Here is a 27,779-nt window from a genome sequence, read left to right as displayed (position 1 = left end):
GCCACAAATGATAGCGTAACAAAGTGGCTTATCACGTGGACATTTATAGCAGCCAAATACTCTAAACGCACGTTTCTAAATGTGGAGGGAAAGTCCGTAGGACCTGGAGAAAAATCCACGCGACCAGGTGGTCAGAGACGTGCAAAATCCACAGTTACAGGTGTCAGGGTCGGGATCGAACCCACGACCTCCCGTATAGCAGGCGAGGTAGTCAACATCTCAGAAGGCAGCTCTGCTGGTAACGTCCCCTTACTTTTGGGCGAGCACCGCGTGGTGATTTTGAGGCGCGTCTTCAATTGAAATGGGTCAACTGTGGAGTTAATAGCCGCGACAAGTGCGGCGGTAAGGATGTATTGGTAAACGCCCTGAGGATACACTCGTAGCAGTGCACGCGTCTCTGCGGTGGCAGTGGAAGGCAGCCAGATTGATGAGCGATCCCACTGGGACGGTGCAGGGGCGTTCTGTTTTCAGAATAATTCGCAAAGCTGAATGACGCAAATACCGGTCCAGATTATTTAGTTGCCCATTTTTTTTAAATCACAGCCTCGCTCCACGCCGCGTCGGTCGTGGCGCCTGTGTTGGTCAAACTTCGCCTCGCTGGATGATGATGAAGAAGGCTGGGGACCCAGGAGCGAAGCTTCAAACCTCGCGTCACAGACAGCCAGGGGGACACGTGGCCTGGGTGTGTGGCTACGAGACGAGAGCTGCTTTGCTTCTGAGTTGGAAGGCACGCGGGAAGCCATCGCAAAACGCGGCACCGCGAGGCCAGCCTCGAACATGGGTCCCGTGAGCCGCGATGCGAGCCGCACGGCGCCACGATGGGGGGGGGGGGGGATCCGACAGCTGGCACCACGGCGCGCCCACTCTCTTAACCACGTGATGATTGATTGACCGGCGATTTGTCGGGCAGGGATCGAACCCAGGCCCTTATTGTTGTGAGGCGCAAGCACTGTCAACCACCGCGCTGCCACCCTGATGAGATTGACTGTGTCGTCGATCGATGAGGTCTGATGTCCCCCCCCCCTCGCCGCCTGGCCCCCTCCACTCCCCTCTTGAGATACACGGCCACATTCGCACGCTCTCTACTTCCACATCGTACGGGAGCTGTGCAGCGTTATTGTGCCGCTAGACCTTCGTGTGCCATTACCGCGGAAACACGAGTGGACACTTAAGGGGCAGATTCCCATCTTGACAAATCGGCCACAACACGGCGCCCTGGCAATGCGTCTCATTGTTTGGGAATGGACCCTGGAACATTTTAAATGCCAATGATCGAACCAAAAGGAACATCCACCAACTCGACAATTCTCCCCATAATTGGTTTGGTTGCTTCTGCGTTTGTAACACACACACGCGCGTGTGTGTGCGTGTGTGCGTGTGTGTGGATACGTGTGTGCGGAGTGGGGGCGCAATGTTTCATGCACACCGCTTTATGAATCCCGGCGACCCGAGTTCGATTCCAGCTCACGACCATTAACAGTGACAGCGAATTTTTTAACCGATTCTGGGCCTCCCCTAGGTGGACTCGGCCTTTAATAATGAACTGGCGCGGTGTGTAAACATCAGCACTGGGGAGACAAAGGCGGCCGGGCGTGGTGTTGCCCATCATTTCGTGTGCTGCGTGGTCCTTCATAGGTGCTCGCTAACAGCACTTGCTCCAACAGTCTGTTGAAGGCTATACGGGGGATCTTTGTGTTTGTGGCAATAAATTATAATTATTTTTATTTGAATATGAGTATGCAACGAGGAGGCCGCGTGGCTCGGAGATGAGGGGACAACCATCGCGGAGATGGAGCGACGAGATGAGCTCGCGTGCAGGGGCGAGATCGATTGAGACATCAACGGGCCACGAGGGATGCTGCCGACAGCGTGGGAGTGGTGGTGGAGAGGACGCCTTCATCCATGAGTGGATAGACCATGGGGCTGACGACGACGATGATAATGATGACGGTGGTGGTGCTGGTGATGATGATAATGATGACGGTGGTGGTGCTGGTGATGATGATAATGATGACGGTGGTGCTGGTGGTGATGATGATAACGGTGGTGGTGATGATGATGATAATGATTACGGTGGTGGTAGTGGTGGTGGTGATGATGATGGAGTTTCCATCCAGCGCTCCCACAGGGACGTGAGGAGTCCCCGTCGCCTCTTGGAGCAGCGCCCCCGTGCACGATGTCGATAAGAGCCATGCAGACCACGTGTTACCACCACGTGTTACCAACCACCGCGCGATAGAACACGGAGGCTTAATTTAAATCTATATTCCTTCTGGAGGGCATTCTGTTTGACATTTAATTTAAGATAACCCCCCAACACACCCACACTTCCGCCCCGCCACGTTTTACGTTTCAGTTAATAACATGGAGGCGACCGTCCGAGCGTGTTTGCCCATTCAGATGTACGATTGTTTATTTATTTACTCGTTCCCCGTTAATCACGGAGCACACTCGCAGCACTAATCGCAAGTGACGCCGCGAACGCAGCGGCAGTAGCCGCAGCAGCCGCAGCAGCTGCCGCGACGAGGGCGGCGTGGGAAGTGTGGATTCCGAAAAGTAATCGGCCTCCTAATTACAACCAGTCGTTACTGATTACTTGAAGTGTCAACGTAACCTCGTGAATTTGACTTTTTCCCGTCACCATGCACACAGTCCCTTGTCATCAATGCCGCTGCGGGATGATGGCTTCCCCGCCGCCGTGGTGCGGGTCGTTGGGGCTGCTTTGACCCTTCACATCACTGCGCTGGCGGATTTGGTGGTATCTTCGAAAATGCGGTGCGTGTACTGTAACGGGTTTAATAGTGTATTTTATTCGGAGGACCCTGAGTGATTTTTATCCTTGGGTAAAATGTCCAGTCTGCCACCAGCTCCACTCCCCACCCACGCTCTGCGGTGAATCCATCCCTGATATCTAACCCAGCGCTCTGGGACGCCCCGCCCGCACGCCCCTCCATCCCTCCCGCTGCCGACTCCGTTCTCCCCCGAGTCGTGGTGGTGGTTGTGGTGATGATGATGATGCGTGGTGTGCACCCGTCCGTTCACCACAACACAACATCGGCGCTCCTGGCGGGCCTGGAAATCGTTGCGCGGCGTGCGGGCGAGCGGGGTTTATGTGGTCCCCCAGGGTGAGTGTGGGAACTGCTCAGTAATTGAACCCTGACCCTTTTGGCAACCGAAGCCGTTCCCTCGGCAACTGTTCCTGCGGCTCCTGCTGCTTGCGGCAATAGGAAGTGACTGGGAACAGTTCGTCTATCAATTCAATTAAAGGCCGCGGGTTGTCGTGTTCTTTTTGTTTAGTTTTACAAAACAGGGACTTGCAGGTCACTGCCATTGTCTACGTTGGAGGGTAAGACCTGTGCAAGTGCCGTGAATAATTACATGTGTGTCAAGACAAGGGTCGATTTTGCACACCAACAAAGGCGATTAAATGACAGGTTGGGCCATCGGCCTATCGGTCTTGCAGAGCCGGAGCGGTCACGCGCCCCGTCACTTCATTTCCTTCGACCCGCGGCTCCACGAGGCACACAACCCCTGCGTAACGGCCCGCACATTGCATTGGTCCATCACTGCGACGCCTTGGCCACACTAATCGGGTTACTCGAGCGGAGAATTGTCAACCTATCGCTGCAAGGTCCTCGAGTGGCCGAGCTGCGTGGGTTGTGTGCGTGCTGACGTCATCACGCCGCTCTCCCCTCCCCACCTACTCCCGACACTGGCTGTGTATCCCGCGAATTTGCGCGGGCAGTGGTTGTACTGCGTAAGCAACATCAAAATAAGCAGACAACAAGCCTCCTTCTCGTCTTTGCCTCTCTACATTAACGGGGTTTCCCCCACATCCAATCGGCCACACTGCCTTCTGGGATTTTTGTTTAATCAGCAGCGTCGGTTGAACAACGCAAGCAAACTCTGGGCCGGTTTTGACATTCGGACTCTGCCGGTGAGACAGTGCATGTCAAAACCGATCAAGAGTTTAAATTACGCGATGTTGTTTTCGTTTGTGCACAGGCAAATGCACGGGCGTGGCAGGTATTGCCTGCGCATTTGTTGGGACCCGCGCATCGGTCCATCGTTGACGCCGGGAGCGCTGTCCGTGGTGCTGATTTCACATCAGACGTCCCGCCCGTCGTTCTGATAACGCAGCGTCCTTCATTCACTGCACCGTGTCGAATCGCTTGCGCTAAACGCGGGAAAACATCGATGGGCTAATGTCGGCCATGATAAAACTCCACGAGCGATTAGGGGTCTGGCAGGTGCAGTTCAAGGGTTGTGTGCACGGCGTTTGGCAGAGCGAGGCGATGATGTGTGTCTGAGATCCAGCGCTTTCGAGAAAAGGGTTGGAGGGTCGCGCAAAGACTGCTGAAAATAGATGGAAGTACAGCAAGTGGGTTCGTGCACCCGTATGTGCGAATATTTGAGCGTTACCCCCCTCGTATGCATGGATTTTCTCTGGCTACGTCAGTTCCTCAAGCACGCAAACACTCATAACTGGTATCGGCCAACGAAATCAATGCAGGACCCTCATGAGGCGTCTCCAAATAAATATATGACGCTACTATTATCATCATCATTCACTGCACGGATATATACGGTTTTAAAATTATGTTCATAAGCGCCCTCCATACACCACATATAAATATGTATTTACTTAGGACAAATATACAATGCATTCTTATTTTTCAGAATGCAGGCATTGAATCGTATGTCTAATAATTGATCACAGTATTTACAATGTATGCTAATGCATTGTTAATGATATGCTAATGGTAAGCTGCAGTGGCACAGTGGTTAGCGGACTGTGCTATGAAACCGGCGGCCTGAGTTTAATTCCCAGCCACGGCGAACATCAGTGGCGAGTGATATCCGAACCGGTGCTGTGTGTTCCCTTCACCGCTAACCCGCACTAACTAGCGCGATGAAGTATGATTAAAAACAAACTCGTGACCAGCACGGTGTGGGGGTAGCCTTCATCCATCAGTGGATTGACAAAGGGCCAATATTCTTTGGTTATTTCGGTAAAGTCAAGTAGATAGAAACAAATATAATAAAGTGAATAAAATATATACAAATTAAATAAATAAAAACCACGACGTATCGATCGCTTGTGTTGCGACCAATACGTCGTGGTTTTTATTTATTTTATTTTTATATTTTGTATTCACTTTATTATTTTTTTTCTAAGTGACTTTACCGAAAGAACCAAATAATATGAATTCCTGCAGTCAGGAAAGTTTTAAGTCACAAAGGGCCAATAGATAATTAAATGTTAAATATATGTTAATTTGGCGAATACAACTGTCCAAATGTGACACCCCAAAATCATTAGACTCGAAAAGATAGCAATGACATGCAACAACAGTTGCATGTTTTATATTATTGAAAATATTATTATTGTTTTTTTTAATACTATCATTGAGCAAAAGTATATATTTTAAACGAATCATTGCCCCGCTCGTTAGAATTTAATTAAATATTTGTCTTGAGAAAGCGTTGCATACCCAGGTGCTTAGCTTTGAGCGTGAGACGACTGTGAATGAGCGGGGTGGAGGAGCAGTGAGGGCAGAAGCACGGTGGGGCTTGTTCCGCAGCGCCGCCTCGACTCGCCAAATCTGTATGCGAGTCTTGTGAGCACACAGCGCCGCGTGTTATGTATATGCCTGCAGATGATATGCTGCAGATAATGTTGGGAGAGATAATATTCCTCAAGGAGTGCGGCCGAGGCAGCCTCATGTAAATGAGCAGAGAGCTCAGAAGTCATGCGGATCGGCTGCTCTGCCTTTTGTTGTGCATTTCGACACTCGCACTGTGGTCGTGTGCGCCAGTGTCAGTCGCTGAAAGGTTTGCAATTTTTTGTTCTATTATTCCTTGCTGCCTTGGATTTACCTTGTCACGAGCACCTGCTGAATCCAGGAAACCAGTCATAGTAGTAGTAGTAATAATAATAATACAGAAGAGCATTATTCCAAAGCGGCGGCCAATGTTTACGAACGCTCTGTTATCTTCACCCCGAGTAGTTGTCGGACTGTGTATTAAATTTTTTTGCCCACGTCCACTTTGTAATCCGATACTTTGATTTTTTTGCAAGGCTATAGTTGCATTTAAACTTTTTAGTTGTGAATAGAATGCTTTATTCGTTCTCGGCGTGTTACATTTTCCTGGCAAATTATCCTTTAGAAAATCGATCTCTCTGGGGAGAGCAGTCACCTCGCTACTAACAACAACAATAACCGCCGTTCGTCACTAAGTGGCGGTGACAACACAACACCGCTTGTACCAGGCTAGGTGCAGCTTGAGGCCATTATGTGAAGGAGGTCACGGAACAGACCCAGGTGCCATGGGTTGACTGACTGAGATGACTGACAGATGAACCACCTGTGATTCCTATTGTGTCAAATTGCTGTGTTGTAGCCGTAGCTGCTGAACACATTGTCATACGCAAGAAGAGAATAGATTGCAAAACTAACCCCAGACCAGACCCATGGTGGCCGATTAGGGCGGCAGCCCAGTTCAGAAAGCTATAAAGAGGAATCGAAAATCTATGGGTACTGTACAGAGATAGTTTTACTTTGTCGCTAATTTTACTTATGCGTGCATATATACATAAGCATTGTACATATAATCTTGTCTGTTTACATATTAGTGCACGAACAACCCACACCTGTTTAATGTTTCTGTAAATTAATCGTATAATTGTGCTGTGATCAATGTAAAAAATAACACTGATGTACCCTTTGTATAATATTCTCGATCTCTCACGTGACGCTGTGCTTTTGGCTCTGATTTCTATTTGCTACTTTTCTTTTGTTTTTGTCATTTTGGTGACCCGGGTCACGCTTGCAAATGGGACTCCATCCTGGTACTGTATCTTGCATTCTCTCCTGGGTTCGCAAAATAAATTTGACAAACTTCATAACACACACGACTCACATAACGGATAACAAGTGACAGGAACATTTTCAAGGGGGGCTAAATGTGTTGTTCTCCCAGATCGCTATTAAGGTTAGGGTCAAGGCCGAGCCTGCCCTTGACCATAACTCAGATGCCCATTACTTCTGAGGTGTGTTCATGTGAAAGGTGCCATGGAAACGTGGTCTATCCGTAGACTGACCGCTGTTATCTTCCCACAAAGTTGTACTCATTCTATTGACCCTGGGATAGATGATGCTGATTTTGGGCCGGGTCAAGTTACGTGACCTCATCAGCACCCAAGCAACTTAAAATGTAATAGATGTAAAGCAAGTATAAAATAGAAACCCAAATATAGAATACGATATCTCATCAGATCTGAGAAGCTGGGCAAAATTAGATATTGCGCAACGAGATGTGGCCAGGCGATGGCAGTTACTGAGTGTCGCCACTTGTCTGCCTGTGGGTTGTCTCCGGGTCCGCCGCCGTCCTCAGACACGAAGACACATTCTCATTCATGGGATTGTCCAAACATCCCTATGTACCAGGGCCCTCCTGAGAGAGTCTTGAGACTGAGCAAGGTTATGCTATTTAAGTAGATAGTATTATTAATTGGCGATGTTACATGCAGCTTTTCAAAAAATATATGCTGTCAAGACTATCAGCTTGAACGTCCTTTGGACGTGTCCGTCCCTCCCTCCAGACAGACATCCAGCCAGCGAATCTTTTGTTGAATGCAGTATATTGACAGAGTACTCTACGCTCAAATGCGTCGGGTCCGCGACCGGGATGGAGGTGGTTACGTCAGCACGCACGGGACGGGCTCATCGCCGTGGGATACGGGGACGTCATCACGTACAGACACTTGCGCGTCCGCCAGCCAGGCAGGCAGCAAACCTTTATTGTTGTTGGTGTCGTAAAATAGTGCGATATGACGATGCTGTCTTGATTCAACACGTAGGCTTTCGCGGCCAATATCATCCATCATATCAAAATAACACGGCGCTTAGCGAAAGACAACGCACACTGACCCCAGGGCCGGGTCAAGGCGTGGGGGCTTTAGGGACCGCAGCCCAGGGGCCTCCAGAGATGAAGTGAAAAGTTATCTCATTTGTGAATGCTGATTTTTATTTGTTGTTCGCCTTGCAAAAATACATTTTATTTTTCTTTAACTTTGTTTTCCTTTTGAAAATATTACTGGGGGGCTCACAGTACCAGGGGTCTACACAATCTTAATCCGGACCTGACTGACCCCGATCTGAATGTAGAGTCACACCACACCCCGCACAGAAATCTTCTGTCATTAAGACGTTCATACATCGGACTAAGAAAGTGTCAGATTGTGATAGTCTGAGAAGTAAAATGAAACATGTTAAAGCAGCGCTGCAATTGCACGGTTACAATGATGCACAAATCAACAGGGCACTGAATGCCAAAAACAAACCAAATAACACGAGCGTTGAAACTGACCAAGTAATTTAAATACTGTACATTATGGGAGTTACTGATAAACTAGCCAATTTTTTGGAAAACAAAATATCCCAGTCAGATTTGGCACGGCAAATAAAATACAGAAACTAATATCTGTTACTAAAGATGTATCACAGAAGCTATCAACAGAATGTGTGTACCGGATTAATTGCATTTGTGGCAAATGCTATGTTGGGCAAACAGAACGAATGCTCAGCACGAGACTAAAATAACAAAAAAGGAATTTGAAACACTCCCAAATACAACTGTCGGTAGTGGCAGAGCACGCGTGCCAACAAGGACACTCATCCATAATAGAGGTTTTTGGGTTAGATCGCGTAAATATATAAATGTGTGGTTAAAACCCGCCATCAGCCGACACTCAATTGATTTTGATGTTAAAGTTCTGTGCAAAACTAGTTACTACTTGCTGTAGTACATGCATAATATACGCTAATTACCATATGAATACACCAACCGGCAATGGATACCCATTGTAATTTAGATGCATTCCTTAATCCCCCCTCGGCCCTTCGCACGTGAAGTAACGCCATCACATCTATCCCCTCTATTTAAAAAACGAAACAGGAGGAGGATTTCTCCGAAAATCTGGCTGTGGCCTGATGAAGCTGGTTGTAATTACTGGCGAAACGTCGTACTCAGACTGTAAATGTTGTGGATTTGCTCTCCAACACACTGGTGTGCAGTACTAGTGACGAATTGGCATGTTCTGTTTACGTGACAAACCTTACTAATTGGCTGTGTCGGGTGGTGGCGGGTTTAACGACGCATTTATATTTTCGCGATCCAACCCAAAACACCTCTATGATTGCTGTATTGAGTAACACATCATGGGGATTTTGAATTCTGATTGAAAAAGAGTATTCCTCCTTTTTGAATGAAATAATTGTATACGTAATCATTTCATTCAAGACCAGTAGCTGGCTGCAGGGGGAGGAAACAAACATTGAAGTATTTTCATTGCTAAGTTATTAATTTTCCAATGCTTTACTTATATTTTGACTTAAAACTTTCGTGGCTGCAGGAATTCATATTCTTTGGGTCTTTCGGTAAAGTCACGTAGATATAAAAATAAAGTAAATGAAAATAATTTACAAAAACACCCAGCTTAATAACCATTGCTACAGTCTACATTACAGACTGCCAGTACACTCACCAAACTTAATAACCAGGCTACAGTCTACATTACAGACTGCCAGTACACTCACCAAACTTAATAACCAGGCTACAGTCTACATTACAGACTGCCAGTACACTCACCAAACTTAATAACCAGACTACAGTCGACATTATAGACTGCCAGTACACTCCGATTTAGAACCAGGCTACAGTCTACATTCGTGTTTTTTAGTTTTTTCATTCACTTTATTTTAATTTTTCCATCTCCGTGACTTTACCGAAATAAACAAAGAATATGCTTTCCTCATGTTTAAATTTTTAAATCGAATATTCTTTAATGTCATAATATAAGGCAGTACAAGTTTCCTTACATCATCTTAACATGTGCTGTTTTCAATAACTGTGCCGAAAGTACAAATTGGTTCGTCACGTAATTGATGTATCTGAGTAAAACTTGTTATATTTCCAGTTCTTCGTTAATTGCACGTAATTTATTCAGTGATAATTATAATGACAATAATTATTCGCACTCATATATATTTTTTATATATTTTTTTTATTTTTTTCGCAACTTTGGGAGCGAATTCTCCAACTCCGTGCCTCTGTCGAGCTGTGAATCGCCTCGCCCCGAGACGTCCGCCCCGCGCGTCAACCTCTCATCGTGGGGCCACGTCGCCACGACTCACGCAACCCAGCAGTGGAGAGAGCCTGCCCCGGCCCTTGACGTTAAATCCTCGACGAATTATGGGGATAAATTAAAGAAATAAAGAGGTTTTCTCCGGGGTTTGAGGATAGAGGGCGCAATGGCGAGCGACGTTCGCTACCGCAGCGCCGTGAGCAAGTCCAAGGACCCCTCAGGCCTCCTCATCTCTGTCATTCGGTAAAGAATGTTCGTGTCGTCGTCGTTGTCATCTTGTTTTGTTATTGTTGTTTTGGTTAAGTTAATTGGTGTCGCTAGAGATCAGCGGTGGCTCCGGTGTGAGGGGCGGTGCGGCCTAGTGGGAAGCGCCTCGCCTGGAGGCCTGAGGCCTGGGCCTCTGCCGTCTCTGTTGCTAAATGTGAAACATTAAAACGTGAAAACTTCAAATGTCGGGCACTGCAAGTGACATTCGAATATTGTTCGCGAGATTTGCAGCGCTGCATGTGGACGAGATAGCCTGTCGCGCTACGTCGCAGGATCGCGAGCGGCGAATTTCGGAGGCTTCATCATCCAGCAGTGGATGAACCTGGCTGCTGCTGCTGCAGCTGGACGCGATGTGTCCCGCGTGTGCGCTAAGGTCGCATTGTCAGCCGTTTTATTAACGCGGAATTGTTTATATATAATAGACAAACAAATTAAGTCATTGTTGAGGGTGACGTCACTGTTAATCGTGTCCAGCAGACCTCTTATCCACTGCTGGATGAAGCCCCCCCCCTCTCTTCATTGCGTCGGTCATGTTGGTTTGACCATACTTCACCATTCTGGTCACTGAAGGCGGGGTCCGAGAATCGCCGCAGAGTTTAACTCGTGTTGCCGAGGTTGTCTAACCACTTTGCCACCGCTCCGCAGTTTATCATTATACTGTAATGTATATCGTTATTCAGTTACAATCGATTCATCGTAATAATAGCATCGGTATCCTCGTTATGGTTATTGCCTCTCCACTGGTACTCCATCACCATCAATAACAATTTCCAGTCGCAATATCATCCACCATCAGTTATTTTCTATCCACCGCTGGATGAAGGCCACCGGCATCTCGTCTTGGTGCCTCTGCGGATAAATCGATCTCATTGCCCGTCCGTGCAGTGGTCGTCCGCTCGGACTGTCACCCCCTCCCAGGGCTCCTTCAGTCACTCGACGTCTTTCGGTCAATGTCCCATCCAGCACAAGCCCACATTTACTATTCTTGACTGTCAATAGGATGTTTCTGAAGGGAATGTATTCGCTGGTCCATGTGCTGCTGCTGCTGCTCTTTCTGTCTCGATGTAATTCCGAGGATGCGTCTCGCCATGCTTCGTTGCACACGTTTCAGATTGTCCTCCTGTCTCTAGGTCAGTGGTTCATGGTTTTCATTCGTGCGCCATATTTTGGCGGTGTGTGCCGATTTTAAACTTTTGTCTGCGAAAAACACAACGGCACGTTGCCTCTCGGTATCAAGTTCAGCTCTCTTCGTGTTATCATTGTTGAATATACGATGTTGATTATCGTCATTGTTGTTGCTTCCAGTGTAAGCTAGTTGTGAGCACTTTCTATGAGCCATGAGCCAGAGAAGGCTGCTATTCAAATGCAACAGTTTCTGTAAATGATAATAAAACCCATCGCAGCAACAGTAGAATGCGTGCAGGCTGGATTCAAACACTTTAATACCACGCAGAGGAGAAACCGCACACAGGCAGCAGGATGGCATCATGCCTGGCCTGAATATTGTATGATTACCACATCGCATCCACAATGCTCTCAGCCTTGTCTAAACCACCAGCGTAAAAGTTTGGCTGTGTTGTTGTTTAGGCCACCCACTCAAGATGAGCCTCAGCTTAGGCAATGCTGAGAGTATTATACATGCATGCAGTGTAGTAATCACATGACATACATGCAAGGCGTGATGGAAGCTGCGCCTACTTTTGTGAGCACACATTTGTTTGTTGTGGAAATCTGAAGGCTGCCTTGTTTTTGTCCCGACGAAGGGCGCTATAAGGAAACACGGGTTCTTGTTAATGAATCACCCGTCACCAGTCACGTGCTACACCTGCGGTCATCTGCCACACATTCTTGTCTGCCTCGCCTGCATTTGTTTATGCTGGGATGCAATCATCATTTAACCTGGCACTACAACATCCTAGAATACCGGCTTGTCAAATATTTTCTATAAACAAGGTTACTGGGCTTCCAATTACAAGCAGGATATAACACTCCCATTACATAATTACAAAAAATCCTTATTCACCACATTTTAAATGCATCCGTTAAATAAATGGATGCTGCCACAGTGTAATGGTCAGCACACTAGATGTGTAATCCAGAGGTCGCCGGCTTGATCTTCCAGCGCGGAAGTTGAAACAATGGGGACAAGTTTCTTAATCCCCTGCCCCCACCACCTCTGTCCACCCAGCAGTGTAAAAAAGGTTCAACCACAGCGAGTCAATCGGCATTCTGCATTCACATTTGGTGGATTAAAGTGTGGATACTCCAGTATCTTCCAAGACATCTAGCCAGCATGGAAAAGTAGGCCATATCCATATATAGAGGGGCTCTATAGAGCTCCTTCGAGTGGAAGCCCCTTCTTCTAGCAGAACTGATAAATGTATGGCGTGTGGCCAATAGCATTTCACTGGATTTCCTAAACTCCATTCCTTGTGACCAACCATGGCACATGTTTTCAAACACATTAAATCCTTACAGCATGATGATTATTGCCAAACATACTGATGTGATGTATAGAGCTCTGATTAACTTGCCATCTCTCATTTACGTGCCCCAACTATATCCCAAATCAGTATACAGTAATCAGCAGATGTTTATTAAATGTTTATGTGGCATTGAAATGCCTCAATCATGGAATCATGCCTCGTTCTTTCTAAATCCAAAAGGAGACGTAACTGACTTCAAGACTGACATACCCCTTTAGCCTCCTATCGTGCATATATCAAATGTTCATGAAGGTAATTGAAAACAGAACAATTGACAATCTAGAGGGCCATCAATCAAATAAACATGCTGGGTTTAGGAAAGGTTTCTCTATCATCCATCACATACATGCAATCAATCAGATCTAATAACGTTATGTTTAGCATTTGCAGACTCCGAAAATGCATTTGAAGTGGTGGAAATGATGCAGCTATCGAAGCGCTCTCAAACCTCTGTATAAAATACAAAAAACCAATCAGAATGATGAAAACTATTCATAAGGATGTAACAGCAGCACAGAGATTACATTAAGAAAGTAACAGAATACAAATCACAAGAGTTTGGCAAGGGGATTTTAGGGAATGATTGAAGAACTTAATAAAGACAGTTTAACACATTTTTTCTCTTGGTTCTTTCGGTAAAGTCACGTAGAAGGGAAGTAATAAAATAATAAAATAAAACATAATAAAATAATTCTCACTACGTTTCGGCCACAACGCAAGCAGCCGTCCTCAGGTGAAACCAGGTCTGTCGAGGCGATAGCGTCTGAACACAGTTTTTCGCGACTACCATAATATCATTGTAATGAAGTGCTGCAAATGAGCGAATCCTCAAATAATACATTATTTAAATGCATGCCTACAAAGGGCAGCATACTTCAATAGGGATTACAATTGGTATGGCTATTTTAATACACACAATACACAGGAAGGACAAGTTCAAAAGACTCGCATAATGCATAATGTACGTGGCCTCAATAATTCCCCCCCAAGTGGCGCAAGAGCGCAGAAGTGTGGTCACCGCATCTACACCTCCATATAAGGAACGAAACAGTTCGTCTTCTCCACAAATCTGTCTGTCACATCTGTAGTGGGTTCACTGAGAGACACACAAGATCAGGAGGCAACACGTTTATTCTATGGACCACAACGGGATAACAACATAAACTGGGTCAGGACAGTCGGCACACTGCCTGACCTACTATGCCGAGCACGAAGACCGAAGACCCAGGGGAAGAGGCAGCACGGAGGACTCCATTCCAGCAGACAGCCCCAACCCAGCCTCGGGACCTCCCTTTTATGCCCCCAGCGTGGCCTGGCTCCGCCCTCGGCCACGCCCCCTTCAGGAACGTCCAGAAGGTTCTGGGCCATACCCCACGTGTCCCTTCTGTCACCTTTGGCCCACATCCTTACCCTGGCTTATCACGTGCCCTTGCCAGCCAACCGGGCTGCTACATCTTCAGATGCCCCTCTGCCAGCCACCAGCACTACGCCCCCTAGGGACTCGTTCCATGACATTGCATGCCCTACTGGCAGAGAGGGCTACTACACTCCCAGTTCCCCTCTATCAGTAACTGGCGCTAGGCGCTCTAGTGACCCATTCTATGTCACTACACATCTACGACTCTATATAAGGAACAAAACAGTTAGATCTAGATTTGAAGCTTTTGTGACTGCAGGAATCCATACTCTGGTTCTTTCGGTAAAGTCACCGAAAGAAACCGTTAGACTTCTCCACAAATCTGGCTGTCGCCTGATGAAGCTAGTTGTAATTACTGGCGAAACATCGTACTAAGATTGTAAATGTTGTGGCTTGGTTCTCCAACACACCGGTGTGCTTTACTAGTGACGAATTGGCATGTTCTGTTTACGTCACAATGCTTACTAGTTGGCTGTGTCGGGTGGTAGCGGGTTTTAACGACACATTTATATATTTAGGCGATCTAACCCAAAAAAAACTTCTACTAATAAAGACAGCTGGAGAGTTGGACTCAATATTAATATGAGAAAAACAAAAGTCGTGTAAAACAAGTTCCATGAAAAAATTAAGGCATTTGTCGGAGAGACACAGAGGATGCATTGGAATAAGTAAACTAAGGACAGCTTCAAAGGCCGACTGGGATAATCAAAATGATGAAGTCGAGCAGGTAGGAGTGTTTTTGCAAGTTGATAATGAAAGCAACACATCAGTGTGGCTCAAGAAGAAAGTTTTCAGTTGGTGCTTATTACCCGCCGTGACATGGATTGGAAACACAGACACCGACGTGGAACGTGAGCGGGCGGTTGTGCAGAGCAGCGTGGAGGGGATCGCGTTTGGTGTTGCGCTGAGAGGCAAGAAGAGAAACGCTGGGATCACGTAACAAATGCAAATTAAATTATCGTATCTACTGAAAAAAACGTTTGTGTAACCTTGCTTAAATTCAAGAATCCTATTAACTGTCATCTATTATATCTTCAATAGTGCTCTTTATCGTTGGCCACTTGCCGATTTGGGCCTTTTGTGCTCAGCCACCTTTTGTAAAAAAATGTATTCCACCGATGGCGACAATGAAGTTAAACAGGTTTGATGATTCAAAAAAAAAAAATACTTGATGAATAGAAACAACGTCGAACAATCATGCATATGCATGAACTATTTAATGCTTTCCAACATGTGTTTGATTGGAAAGCGTTTAATTAGCAGTACAGAAGCTGATGGGTGGTGTTCAAGGCAAAATACATTTGGTTATTTGGAAATCGTTCATTTGGCTCTGGCTTGTGTCTCCAAGTGGTGGGCAACGTTTGAAATCAATTGATATGAGTTTCAAAAAGGCAAGTTTCTAAAAGCTGTGCAATGTTGTACGAAAAGTTCAGTTAATATTGAATCATCATTTGAAAAACAATATTGATCCCATGTTGCATATAGACAGACAAACAGACTCAAAGAGCTGATGCATCGACACTTTCACCCTTAGTTGGAAAGCGTTGATAAATGATGACAACCATCTTCTTGGTTCTTTCAGTAAAGTCACGTACGTGACTTTACCGAAAGAACCAAGAAGATGAATCCTTGCAGTCACGAAAGCTTTAAATCGAAAGATGACAACCATGTTGATAATGGTGATGGTCACGATGGTGTGGACAGGACCCTCTCGACCAGCGATGATGTTCACGACCGGGAGGCGGAGAAGCAGCGGCTGGAAGAGGCATACGACCGCTGCGACCACGAGCTGGACGACAAGATTGTGCAGCACTACACGGAGCTTACCACTGCCATCCGCACCTACAACTCCATCACCGAGCGCATCGCCGCCTCGCGCTCGCGCATCCGACAGGTGCACGAGCGCCCTCGCAGTTTTTCACGAGCGGTGCAACTGGGGTTTGCCGCAATATCATTGTTCGCAACCGGACATTGAATTTCATGACATGATGATACCGGTTGTCTTTGTAGAAGTTGTGTTTCACATTTTGGTCGTGTTGTTTTTATGTTTTAGTGTACTCCCAAGAATTTAATATGTAGGGTTTCGCGACCAATGTTAGATTTTTGTTGTTTGGCCAGGTGTGTCATTATGATCCTCCACCCCAATACAGTTCGCACAGTTAACTTCATCAGGTGGTGGAGGGTTTCCAATGACAGATTTGTTCAGATCATCGTTACATGGCCTAACTCCGAATTGTTTATGAATTGCTTCAAGTACGAATAGAGGTGGCTTGAAAGTTATTCAACTCGGGTTCACTCAACATACGTCTTCTCGTCATTGCAACGTTATGATGTATCATGCTTACAACTCAAATGTTGTTCGAAAATGATGACGTCATGGCGTTAATTACTCCAGGAAACGCTGTAGAAAACGCTCATTGAATGCGTAATAGCTTGCTTTTTTACTTTAATGAGCATGGTGAACTTTAATTACTGTTCTTTCGTAAATATTTAATCGGTAAATTAATCAGGAAATGAAATATTTAAGAGAGATTAAACAAGCGACGATAAATCAGTCATCCACCTTCGCCGCAATTTTGTCGACACATCAGAATGTTACGCGAGCCACGCCCAAAATCAATCACGGATAGTAGCGTCTGCAGCACCCCTGCTCGGTGAACGACGATGTCACCGGTTCAACCCACGTCGTCGCATGTCCCCCCCCCCCCCAACCACGTAATTTCCCACCCCATGCTGGCGGCAGGTGCGAGAGAACCTGCTGTCATGCAAGACGCTGCTGCAGTGCAAGCGTCATGAGCTGCGCAAGCTGTGGGTGGAAGGCGTGGAGCACAAGCATGTGCTCGCCCTCCTCGACGAGATAGAGGACATCCGCCAGGTCCCGCAGCGGCTCGACCGTGCTATGGGCAGCAAGCATTACCTGCGCGCCACCGACATGCTGGTGAGCAGTGCTCTGGCACTCGCCGGCTCCCACAGCAACCGGCCGGCTCGCCGCTTCCTGACAGTGTACGGCCCGCCGCCACCGCTCGTCTTGCTGGTTTTACCCATCGTGTAACATTAATGGCTCTCCGAGTGAAGATGGACGAGAGATGGATGAGAGACCTGGAGACGAGAGGTAGACATTGGTTGTCACGTGCGGTGACGTGACGTCACGTGGTCCGCCAGCATGCAAATTCTACTATGTAGCCCGCATAAAGCACTATTGAGGAACTCTGTTTTTCCCAGCAAACCTACACGTGCAGCCTACCGTACTATTCTAGTGTGGCAGTCCCCAACCCTGTGGTCCATTTACTACTGGCGCTCTCCAAGGCCGTGGGAAGGGGTTGCAGATGCCACATTCTTTTTTGCAAAACACTACATATTTTTACTGCCCATTGCATGAGCCATCTCATTTATACGAGTCAATAAAAAGCAAGTACGGTCATTTTCATGTTTTTTTAATTAACGTTTTTATCGCGCCTTTAGATCGTTTCAATTTGCAAAAATATGTTATTGGTGCACAGAATTTCCTGAGGGTTGACAGTGATCCGCGGGCTCGGAAAGGTTGGGAACCACTTTCCTCTCGTATATATTTCCTATAAATCCCAGCTCCGTCGCGTACTATGCACCTCGAGCCGTGCCCGGTCGCCCGCGCGTGGCCGTACAGGTGTCGGCCGTGGAGGCGCTGGACGGGCACCTGCGCCAGGTGGAGGGGCTGAGCGAACTGCGGCTGGAGCTGCACGCCAGGAAGATGACCCTACACGTGGTCCTTATCGACGAGCTCCACCGCCACCTCTACATCCGCTCCACGGGCCATGCGGCACACCACGCGCCACCGCCGCACCTCACCGGGTACGGCGCAGCTTTACGTGCGCGCTCTCACATACACGCGGGGGGATAACGCGCGTGACGTGTAGCACGTGGGATTTGCGACGCGTGGTGTGATGCGGCAGAACGCGGCGCTCAAGAGCTGACGCCCATAACGGTGTGACACGCAACAAAAATCAAACTCATAATGTGATACACGTAACATGACAACCACATCGGTCGCCGCCATTCACCGACAAAGTGGGGGTGACGTTACCGCAGCACTTGTGTCAGGCTAGGTGCACTTTTGGGCCATCATGTGTTGAAGGCTTTACTGCTCGTAGGAAGTCACGGGAGAGACTCAGGTGTTATGGGTTGACCAGGATAAACTGACAGATGCACCTCCCGTGCTCTGCTCGTTGTTGTGAGCGTTGCTCTTCCATCTCCAACTACGCAGTAGCATCATTCACGAGACTCTTTCACAGAGGCCGATCTGGTGACAGTCGTTGGAAAGTTTGCACGTGAGCTGGCACGCATGAGCTGACACGCGACATGTGCCGCGTATAGAATTACACACGTAACGTGACACGCACAACGTGACTTGCACCGCATGACACCACGTGACACACACGGTCAATGCACATGGCCGCACACCGTTCTACAAGGGCGGCAGTGACCACAGACGTGACCTGTAAACCAGCACTGTGGAGGCGAGTGTTGGTAATGGCACAAATATTGTGAAACTCCTTTCCCGTGGGCATCGAGGAGCCATGCCCTGGCTCGCTAAGAGAAGGAGGTCGAGCAAAGTGCCGACTATCACCTGTCCCACCTGTCCCATCTGTCCCACCTGTCCCACCTGTGTCATCTGTCCCACCTGTCCCACCTGTCTCATCTGTCCCACCTGTCTCATCTGTCCCACCTGTCTCATCTGTCCCACCTGTCCCACCTGTCTCATCTGTCCCACCTGTCTCATCTGTCCCATCTGTCCCACCTGTCCCACCTGTCCCACCTGTCCCATCTGTCCTATCTGTAACGGTGGTGTGTTGCCCCCTAACATGCGTGGGTCTTCTCATGGTGATCCGGTTTTTCTCCCACATGTAAAAACACTCATTCATTGGCTGAAACATTAATATATAGAGGACTGGGGAACTTGGGCAATTGTTAGTAGCACCAGCTCACCGCCTGGCTGACTTCCCGTTTGTCTGTGGGTCGTCGGCGATTGTGAGGTGCCATTTGATTAAAAGGTGACGGTACTCTATGAACAACATTACATTATTATTATTTAGCACACAGGGGGCTCGCTGATGAGTTTGTGGCACGGGTATTAATTTGTGCTCGATGCACAAGTCACCTTGAGTGGTGTTGCCTCTGATGACTCCGCCAATGCCGCCACCCTCAGGTCTCTGGGCAAGGAGACCGGGACACCCCACCAGCACACAGATGTCACGAGCCCCCCCGCACCGAGGAAGGCCCCAGACTCTGCCTCTTCGCACGGTAGGGGGCCAGGCGTGGCGATGTAACCCCTCTCCCTTCCCCTGTTATATCCGCGCACTCTGCCGGTGCGTGGTTGAGAGCGATGGCATCAGCCGGCCTCGTACGTAGTAGTGCCCGCGTCTTCTGCTGGCCGCCATGGGGAGACAGATGGGCCCAGCAGTGCTCGCTGGCAATGTTAGGGTGGGCATGTGTATAAACACGAACAAAGATGCACCACTCGGCCTTACAGGGTGTAAGAGTAAATGTTGTAAGTGACGTCGCTAACCTGCTTGTGCCAGGCTAGGTCCACTGCATGTAGGTGTTGCAGTCTTGCTGGCAGGAGGTCATGGGACAGGCCCAGCAGGTGTTACGTGTTAACAGACACACGTACACACAAAGACAAAGTCACCTGATATAGTCCACACAGGCTGTAGGGGTAAGTGTTAGTGAGCACCTGTTATTATTTAGCACACACATGGTGCACGTGGAGGTTGTGTGGCGAGTATCACACACAGCAGCCTTTGTTTCCCCAGAGCTGATGCTTATCCACTGCTCCAGATACTCGTCTAAGTGGGAATCCAGGATAGGTTTTGATATCGTGTGCCACTGGTGTTATTTATGCTATCAACCCCAGGTTACAGGTATCTTGGCACAGTGAACTAACCACTGCACATGCATGCAGATACATACACAGCAGCAGGGCACATGGTAAATAAATCATCTGGGTCAGGTGTGCTGAGGATAGAAGGGAAAATACTAACTAAAAACACAATCGGAATTCAAAACCGTAACTTGGAAAAATGAATTACGTGTATCATTACATACTGTGGATTTTTGGGAGTCAACAAAGCACGCTCGTTAAAAAATCAAATCACACTTGCATCCATAATAACAATAATCATCGTCTTCGCAGAGCAAATATTATAATCACACATCATCGTTATTACAATCACTCACAAGTCATCATTAGCATCGTCATCATTACGCTAATAATAGTAATGATAATAATTGCGATCCTCCACACTAACAATCCAACTAATCATAACAGCCGTCGAAATAAGTGGCCCCCTTTTATTTTCGCTGGCTGTGCAGAGCGTGCTCGCGAGTGTGTGCGGCTCGGCGGCTCCCCAGCGGGCTCTTGCCAAGAGCTTACAGCGCTCCCTCCATTACCCCGTGAAAAATGATTAGCTCGCCTTGCATTTAAAAACCCATTTAGCCGCATTTCGCCCGCCGCACCGTAATGGACTGCTTCGGCATCCATAAATTTAACCCCCCCCCTCCCGCCGGCCCCCCGCTCCCGCAGAGCTCCCGCGCTGCCAGGATAGCGCGGGGCAGGTTCCGAATCGCTCCGCTCTCTCTCTCTCTTCGCTGCTGGGGGCGGGAAGGCTCCCGCCATTAGTCCCGCGTGTGAAGCGTGCGCGTTGATATTTATGTGCGCGCGCGCTCGTGTGCACTGTACGGCGTGGAGGTGCGCCTGAAGGCGCGCGGCGAATTTAGTGTCGGTCTTCGTTCGGGGGAGCATCCGGCCACGTGGCTCAGTAGCAGAGTGAGCGGCTTGCAATGGGAAGGTTGCGAGTTCAAATCTTGGTCGGGGGTTGATGCGGTCCATCATCATCCCTCCGAGGTCGATGAAATGCTTGTTGAATGTGTTGACTGTTTACTTCCTACTTTGTGGTTGTCCTCTGGATAGACCCATCCTTGCCTGAGCTTTGTGGAATTTCCGTCAGCGGCTCAGGGCTGTAAACAGATGAGCACTGCCTCAATACTCATTTTGTTACAGGAAATTACTTCGACTTTGTTTTCTCTTGAGTGGAGGGGTTGTATCATCAGTGCACTCATGTGTGTGCAGTAAATCGTCCTTTGTATTTTAACCCGCTTCGTTCCGGGCCTGTATGACCCAGGTCTCCCCGGTTAAATAGCCATGTGTTGTCTCAGTGGGTTTTCATTCCTGGCTTTAATGATGGACCTGGTCTTCTTTGATTCATATTGATTTTTAAGTTTACAACGTGTGCATTGAATCGCGTGTGTAATAATGGCTTTGTTTAGATTTGTATAGTCTATGTAATGGGTTGGAGGTGCTACACTTCACTGTAAATATAAAACAAATCTAATTGATTCTTGAATAGAATTGCAAGCCTGCGAGTAATGGTGGGTGGGGGTGGTGAATTATCGCACCCAAAGTGTACAGGTAAATATATTGAGTTTACGAGTGAATATATCTACAGTGTATGATGTGAAATAAATCAACATTGATTTACAGCCCTTTGCCAATGCACTGCTGATTGAAGGGCTCCCCCACACTGTGGGGGTGGTAGGGGGTTTATTTTAGCCTACTTCACCATGCTGGTCAGTGCCTGTTGGTGAAGGGTGTACCCGGGACCGGTTGAGGTATCACTCGCCACTGACGATAGCCTTGGCTAGAAATCAAACTCAAGTCGCCAGGTTCTTAGCACAGTGCTCTGTATATATCCAATGTATATACATGCATGCGATATACACCGAGCACTTGGCTGTGTTTTTATTGTTGCCACATCAGAAACCGTGCACATTTGATTTGAGTAAAATAATAACCTCTCTAGCTGATGCACACATGTGGCAACCAGTCAATATCAACGGTAGAACGCGCAAACGCTTGTCAAAGGCATAAATGCGCGTGCCGCGTAGATAAACACGCTATAAGAAATCTGCGGCTCCTGTTGAGGGTTAGGCGGGGGCCAAATAGCTGCAAATTTTTGGGCTCCGGGGAGACGGGCCCACAAGCTGATCGCACACTAAAACGGTCGCCTGGCCCCCGGGCATTACAGAGTCCCGTCACGCGGCCGGGGCGGCACAGAACGAACGAGGACACGGCGAGATATTTCACCTGCCGTCTGGAAGTAAATGCCAGCGTGATTTGCAGCGTTCGGTCACGGCTAAATTGAGACCGCATTACAAAAACGTCGCCGCGGTCGGCGGTGTGTATTTTGCAGGATGACGGGTTTATGCCTCTCCACTGCACCGCCCACCCGCCCACCCCCGTCCCTCCCAGGCAGCGCGGGCAGCTCGCCGCTCGTTATTGTTATGAGTTTCCGCGTGCCGTTTCACGCGCCGCCGCACGGCGGATTTTCCAGGGCGTCGGAAGCGACGGGCCTGAGCCGGCTAAACCCACACGGCCAAATAGCAGCGGGGTTTTTTCTCTGGGTGAGGGAACGGGAAGGCATTAGCGTGATGTGTTGGCAGTTTCCCCGGCGCACAAAACCAACATTTACATTTAAAGCCAAGTGCACGCACAGCACTGAGCCAACAGCTGTGCACGCAGCTTTGTTATTGGCCGGGACATTTACACAGTGCAGGCTGCACATATTACACGCAAATAACAGTTGTTAAGTGTGTGTGCGTACTTGCGAAAAGTAATGTGTGGGCCCCTTAAAAAGGCCTATGTGTGTGTACAATAATACTATGCTCAAAAATCAATGGGTTGTGGCTGCTGCGCTTGTTGTTTCTGCCGCTGTGCTGTGGGTGCGTAGTAGCACGCACTCCGCGTCGCTTAGTGCTTTATGACAAACAGTCGGAGCAAAGAGTGTAAACAGTCCTGGCATTTTTCGGGTCACATTTTCGTCTTTCTAACAAAGTCGGCGTAAATCCCAACGTAAGCTGTGCACCGATCAGTCCTTCTCTTGTTTAAAAAAACAAAAAACAATTCTTTGAATGAGTATTGAAGAGGAATCATGTGTGTTGATTTTTTTTATTAACGAAGTACATGTAGGTAAAGATGCGTCACTCATTATTACGCGTATTTGAATAGACAAACAAAGACCATTAAATGTTACATGTAAATGAGGCTAATTAGAAATGCGTTGCATGCGGGCTGGTTCGCCGTAAGTCCTCGAGCAAGTGCTCCCCCTGCGTGGGCCGGAGCCGTTGGTGGTGAGAACCGCGGTCATTCAGCTGCCTCTGCAATGTTAGTATATCTGGCATACTTTATACATTGTGTTAGAAAACGGCCCACCAAAGCAGATGTTGTAGCGCTACCTCCGAGATCGCTTCAGGTGACCTCTGGCCTACATAGTATTGGGCATAGTAATATTCATCGCATGACGGTAAAACTGATGTTTTAAAATGATCATGTCTGGAATTTAACCACGTGATGTATTTGTTTTCCCTTGGTGAGGCCATCAACTCACTGTTTGAGAACCCGGTTTAGTCACGATCTCTGCAGTGTCAGCTCGGCCTTTTGACATCTGAGCAACCTTGGATTTGTAATCCAGAGGTCACTGGTTCGGTTCAATCTCCCGGTGCGGCAGCGGAAACAATGGGAAAGTTTCTCAAATCATCCCGCCTTCGGTCCAAAACAAAATAAGGTCCGAATTCGAAATCACGCTTTAAAATTAGTGAATTGGAATTACCAATAGCAATATTGCCCCCCAACTGATGCCCACGTTGCATCACCTTGTGCGGCACAGAGACATCTGACATTGGGGGGGAGGGCGGGGGTGGGTCACCTAAGCTACAGAAACATAAACACTAGAGTTTGGCATTGGAATAAATGTAAATTCTTTAATTTTCTAATTTACCCTAACATCTGGTGGCGGCGGCGGCAGGCAAGGAGGTGAGCGTGGAGATGGTGACGGAAAACCCAGAGGAGCGCGATCCCGAGGAGGACAGCGCCCGCTTCATGGCGGTGTTGGTGGCGGCCCTGGCCAAGCTCGGAAAAATCCCCGACGCCATCAAGGCCATCAAGGAGCGCTTTGAGCGCGAGCTGCAGGCCATCGTGCGCCGCTCCACCACGCAGGTGGCCGACTCGGCCTACCAGCGCGGAGAGAGTGCCGCCCCGCGCGACGCGCAGCCCGGGTGAGGCCGCGCAGACTATGCACCGGTGACGGCGCTCCCCGCCGCCGCGCTCACGGCTCCCCTCCACGCACGCACACACACAAAGACAAAGATCCCCTACGTAGCTCATGCAGGTTGTTGGGCTGTTGGGGCAAGTGCTGTTAGTGAGTACTTCTGAAGGCCGGCAGGATGCACAAGGGGCTGGTGTGGCCGGAATCACACCTGACCACGTTAGTCTCCCCAGTTCCGATGTGTATACACCTCAGAAGTCTACAACCGGTTCAAATGTCCTTCACCAGTGTTAGCCGTGAGCAGGAATCGAACTCGATTCCTAGTGCAGTACAATAACCACCTAGCGACTGCTCCCCACACATGCACACATATCTAAATCCACATCTGTACAACAAAAACAACCGCCTTTTGCCACTAAGTGGTGGTGACATCATCACGGGGCTTGTGCCATATATACACCCATACATACACTTACACAGCTGCACATACACATTTAAACACACATACATACACGTCACAACCCCTGTGACAATTGCACACTCGTAACGTCACTGTCGAGTCCCTTGACCAGGGAAAATATTTTTGCACCCAGCACACAACATCTAGTATCACTCTCGCTATGGGCTGTGGCTTATAGTCACGTGCCAGCTGCTCCAGTCTTCTATCAGCGACTCGGAAAATATGCAGTGAGAAGTGAAGCCCTGGACATTGCGCGCCGGTTGTTTGTGTTGTTGGTGCACAGCTGTTCCTCACCGATGATTCCCACTGGGTTCACACGCACACACGCCTGCATCGCAGGCAGCGCTCCGGTTAAGTCAGGCATTCAACGCGTTAAAAAAATGATTCTCGAGTCGCGTTGGATGTTTTGTCACGCGGTCAATAAAGCAAATCAGAATAGCTGTTGTCCTTTTTGTTGTAAGTTTTCGTACAGTGTTTCAAAGCAGTATTGCAGTGAAAATGGGAGGCTTCGGCACCGTGGCTCAGCGGAAGAGCCAGCAGCTCGCAAATCGGACAGTTGCGAGTTCAAATCCTGGTTGGGGGTTGACTCGGCCCATCATCCCTCCGTGGTTACTAAAATTAGTATATCTTTGGAGTGAAGTCAACAGTGTTTTATTTGTAGATTCACCCCTGCCAATGTATTGTGGAATTTCCACCACTCATGGCTGTAAATAGGAGATGTGCTCATTTTGGCTTGAAATTACTTTTGCCTTTATAGAAGTTACGCATGGATTCAACATCATGTTGCATTTTACCTCCTGAAAAGGCTCAGAAGGCGCATGCTTCTTGTTTCACTCCAGAACCTGAGCCATGAACGAGTCGCGACGCATTCAGATAACGCGGTGACGCTGTGCTTGACGTCCCCCTGCCCCTGGCCCTGCTTGGCCTCCGAGCCACATTCAGGCATCTTGTGGTTTAGTTCTGGCTCGGCCCGCCAAATAGCCCCGGTGTAAAACCGCTCGTTCCGTGGAAGGGATGTCTGGTTAATAACGCCTCCCCTCCTCCTTCCTGCAGGCTGCTGTTGGAGCTGATGGAGCTGCTGTTTGACAAATTCCGCTGCGTGGCCGATGCACACAGTGTGGTGCTCGCGCACCTCAAGCAGGCGGTAGGGCCGGGCGGGGCTGGGCGTGCCGGCGACGTGAAGCTCTACGACATGGCCGACGTCTGGGCCAAAATCCAGGCCGTGCTGCAGGTAAATGCACCATGAAATTGGGAGCACGCGAGTATAGACATGGTTGCGTGCGTGCGTGCCTGCACGCACGCACACACGTGTTAAGGAGGGCCCATCAATTTCGGCAGAGGTGATGGTCAAGAACACGAATTTCCAACCAAAGTTTTTCGGCACACAGGGGCGTGTGCATGCTTACGTGCCAAAGCTTCTCATGCCAACGAGCGTGTTGCAGCACGTTCGCGCGACGGCTCGTCTCGACAACGCACCCATGCGTTTATTTTTCGTGTCCTCACCAAGCGGAACATTGGGTGCATTTGCGTTCATTTGTACGTACGTGGCCCGGCTCCGAAGCAATGCACGCATGGAATGCCTGGCAAAATGCACAACTTAACCGCGTGCCGACGCAGGGATACATGTCGCCATTAATCATGGGACCACGGAAACTAAATGACTCAGCAGTACAAGCTGGAAGCAGAAAATAAATAAATATGAGCCGCTTAATTAACTTGTTTTGCGTGGGCTTGTGTTTATTAATAACAAGGAAGAAATGCATTTTGAGCACCGCTGCCTTCGGGAGCTCAATTTGTCGGTAGGATAACGTGACGGAGCGGAGCAACGGATCGACATGCCGGCGACGTACAAACACGACGCGGTGCCCGAGAGCGGTGACGAGCGTCGTGCGTGAGCCATACTGACGGGGTAATCTTGTTACAAAGCCACGAGCGGACTCGCACGTGCGCCCGCTCGTTTACGCGAGCGAGAGAAACGCCGCCGCATATTGGTTGCGCCATGGCGCGATGCCCCCGTCGTAACCACCCAAATACTTTGGGCCCCCCACTCCCTCTTGTGTCACGGACGAGGGAGCGACGCCGTCAAGGATGTTTTGAATAAGATGCTTTTTCTCCGTCTGCGGAACGTAACGAGACAAAGTGCGGCGGGAAACATTTTTTAGCGCGACGCATGCGAGCGTGCCGCCAGATTCATTTTTCTTGCAGATCATCTGTCACCGCGAACGGGGGCGGCAGGGGCGGCAGGGGCGGTGGGGGGGGCGTCCATCCGGGGAGATAAATGACGTCGTGCACCAACAGCTGATAGCAATCAAACCCAATAATATGCCTGGAGCCCTCGTGATCCGTTCCAACATAATAATTTGACAAATGTTTTCGCGCAAGATTTTACAAGATGAATCAGCCCTGCCCTCCCAGCCTTAGCATATATATATTTATCTTTTTTTTACTCTCCCTCTGCTCTCTATCGTAGTTCCACTCTCTCGTCCGCCCGCTCTCACTTTTACTCACGCGCTCTCTCTCTCACGTGCCGTCATGCATATTCCAATTTGCGGTTGTGGCTTTCTTTACAAGATGGGGAGGGGGGTAGAGTGCCTGGAGTGTAAAATGGGAAGTGAAAAAGGTTTAACATTAAAAATGGATAGAAAGAGCCATCGCAGCCCCAGGCAGCAACCACAGTTCTCGTTGGCAGCCATTGGCTCTTAGCCGCAGTAATCGTGATATGCTCCAACTCTTAAATATTAAGCTTAACAAATAGGCTCCACTTACAATGGAATGATCAGCCTTCAGTACAGAAGCCGGAGTCCCTACCCACCACCCCCTACTGGTTTTGCCACTCCATCACGTAATGTTCCCTCTGTCCGTGCTGCAGATTTTCACGTCTAAATACGTCTCCCAGCACATCGATTCATCTCGGCAAAGACGT

The 27,779-nt window shown here is 48.5% G+C and overlaps 1 protein-coding gene across 2 annotated transcripts in view; it reads left to right on the top strand.

Moving 5' to 3' along the window:
- Positions 1 to 10,105: 10,105 nt before the first annotated feature.
- EXOC4 (exocyst complex component 4) overlaps positions 10,106 to 27,779 on the top strand; it is a 121,805-nt gene continuing 104,131 nt past the window's right edge. For both annotated transcript variants that reach the window (XM_078861135.1, XM_078861134.1), the window contains exons 1-7: positions 10,106 to 10,393; positions 16,025 to 16,214; positions 17,064 to 17,258; positions 17,964 to 18,148; positions 19,503 to 19,597; positions 24,157 to 24,406; positions 25,910 to 26,087. In XM_078861135.1, coding sequence (XP_078717261.1) covers positions 10,317 to 10,393; positions 16,025 to 16,214; positions 17,064 to 17,258; positions 17,964 to 18,148; positions 19,503 to 19,597; positions 24,157 to 24,406; positions 25,910 to 26,087 — 1,170 coding nt within the window. In that variant the 5' untranslated portion in view covers positions 10,106 to 10,316. The remainder of the gene's footprint in view (positions 10,394 to 16,024; positions 16,215 to 17,063; positions 17,259 to 17,963; positions 18,149 to 19,502; positions 19,598 to 24,156; positions 24,407 to 25,909; positions 26,088 to 27,779) is intronic.

The sequence above is a fragment of the Lampetra fluviatilis genome, chromosome 11 (assembly GCF_964198595.1).
Source record: "Lampetra fluviatilis chromosome 11, kcLamFluv1.1, whole genome shotgun sequence".
NCBI classification, from domain to species: Eukaryota; Metazoa; Chordata; class Hyperoartia; order Petromyzontiformes; family Petromyzontidae; genus Lampetra; species Lampetra fluviatilis.
The sequence above is the reverse complement of the archived record's forward strand: the minus strand, read 5'-3'. Positions and strand labels throughout refer to the sequence as shown.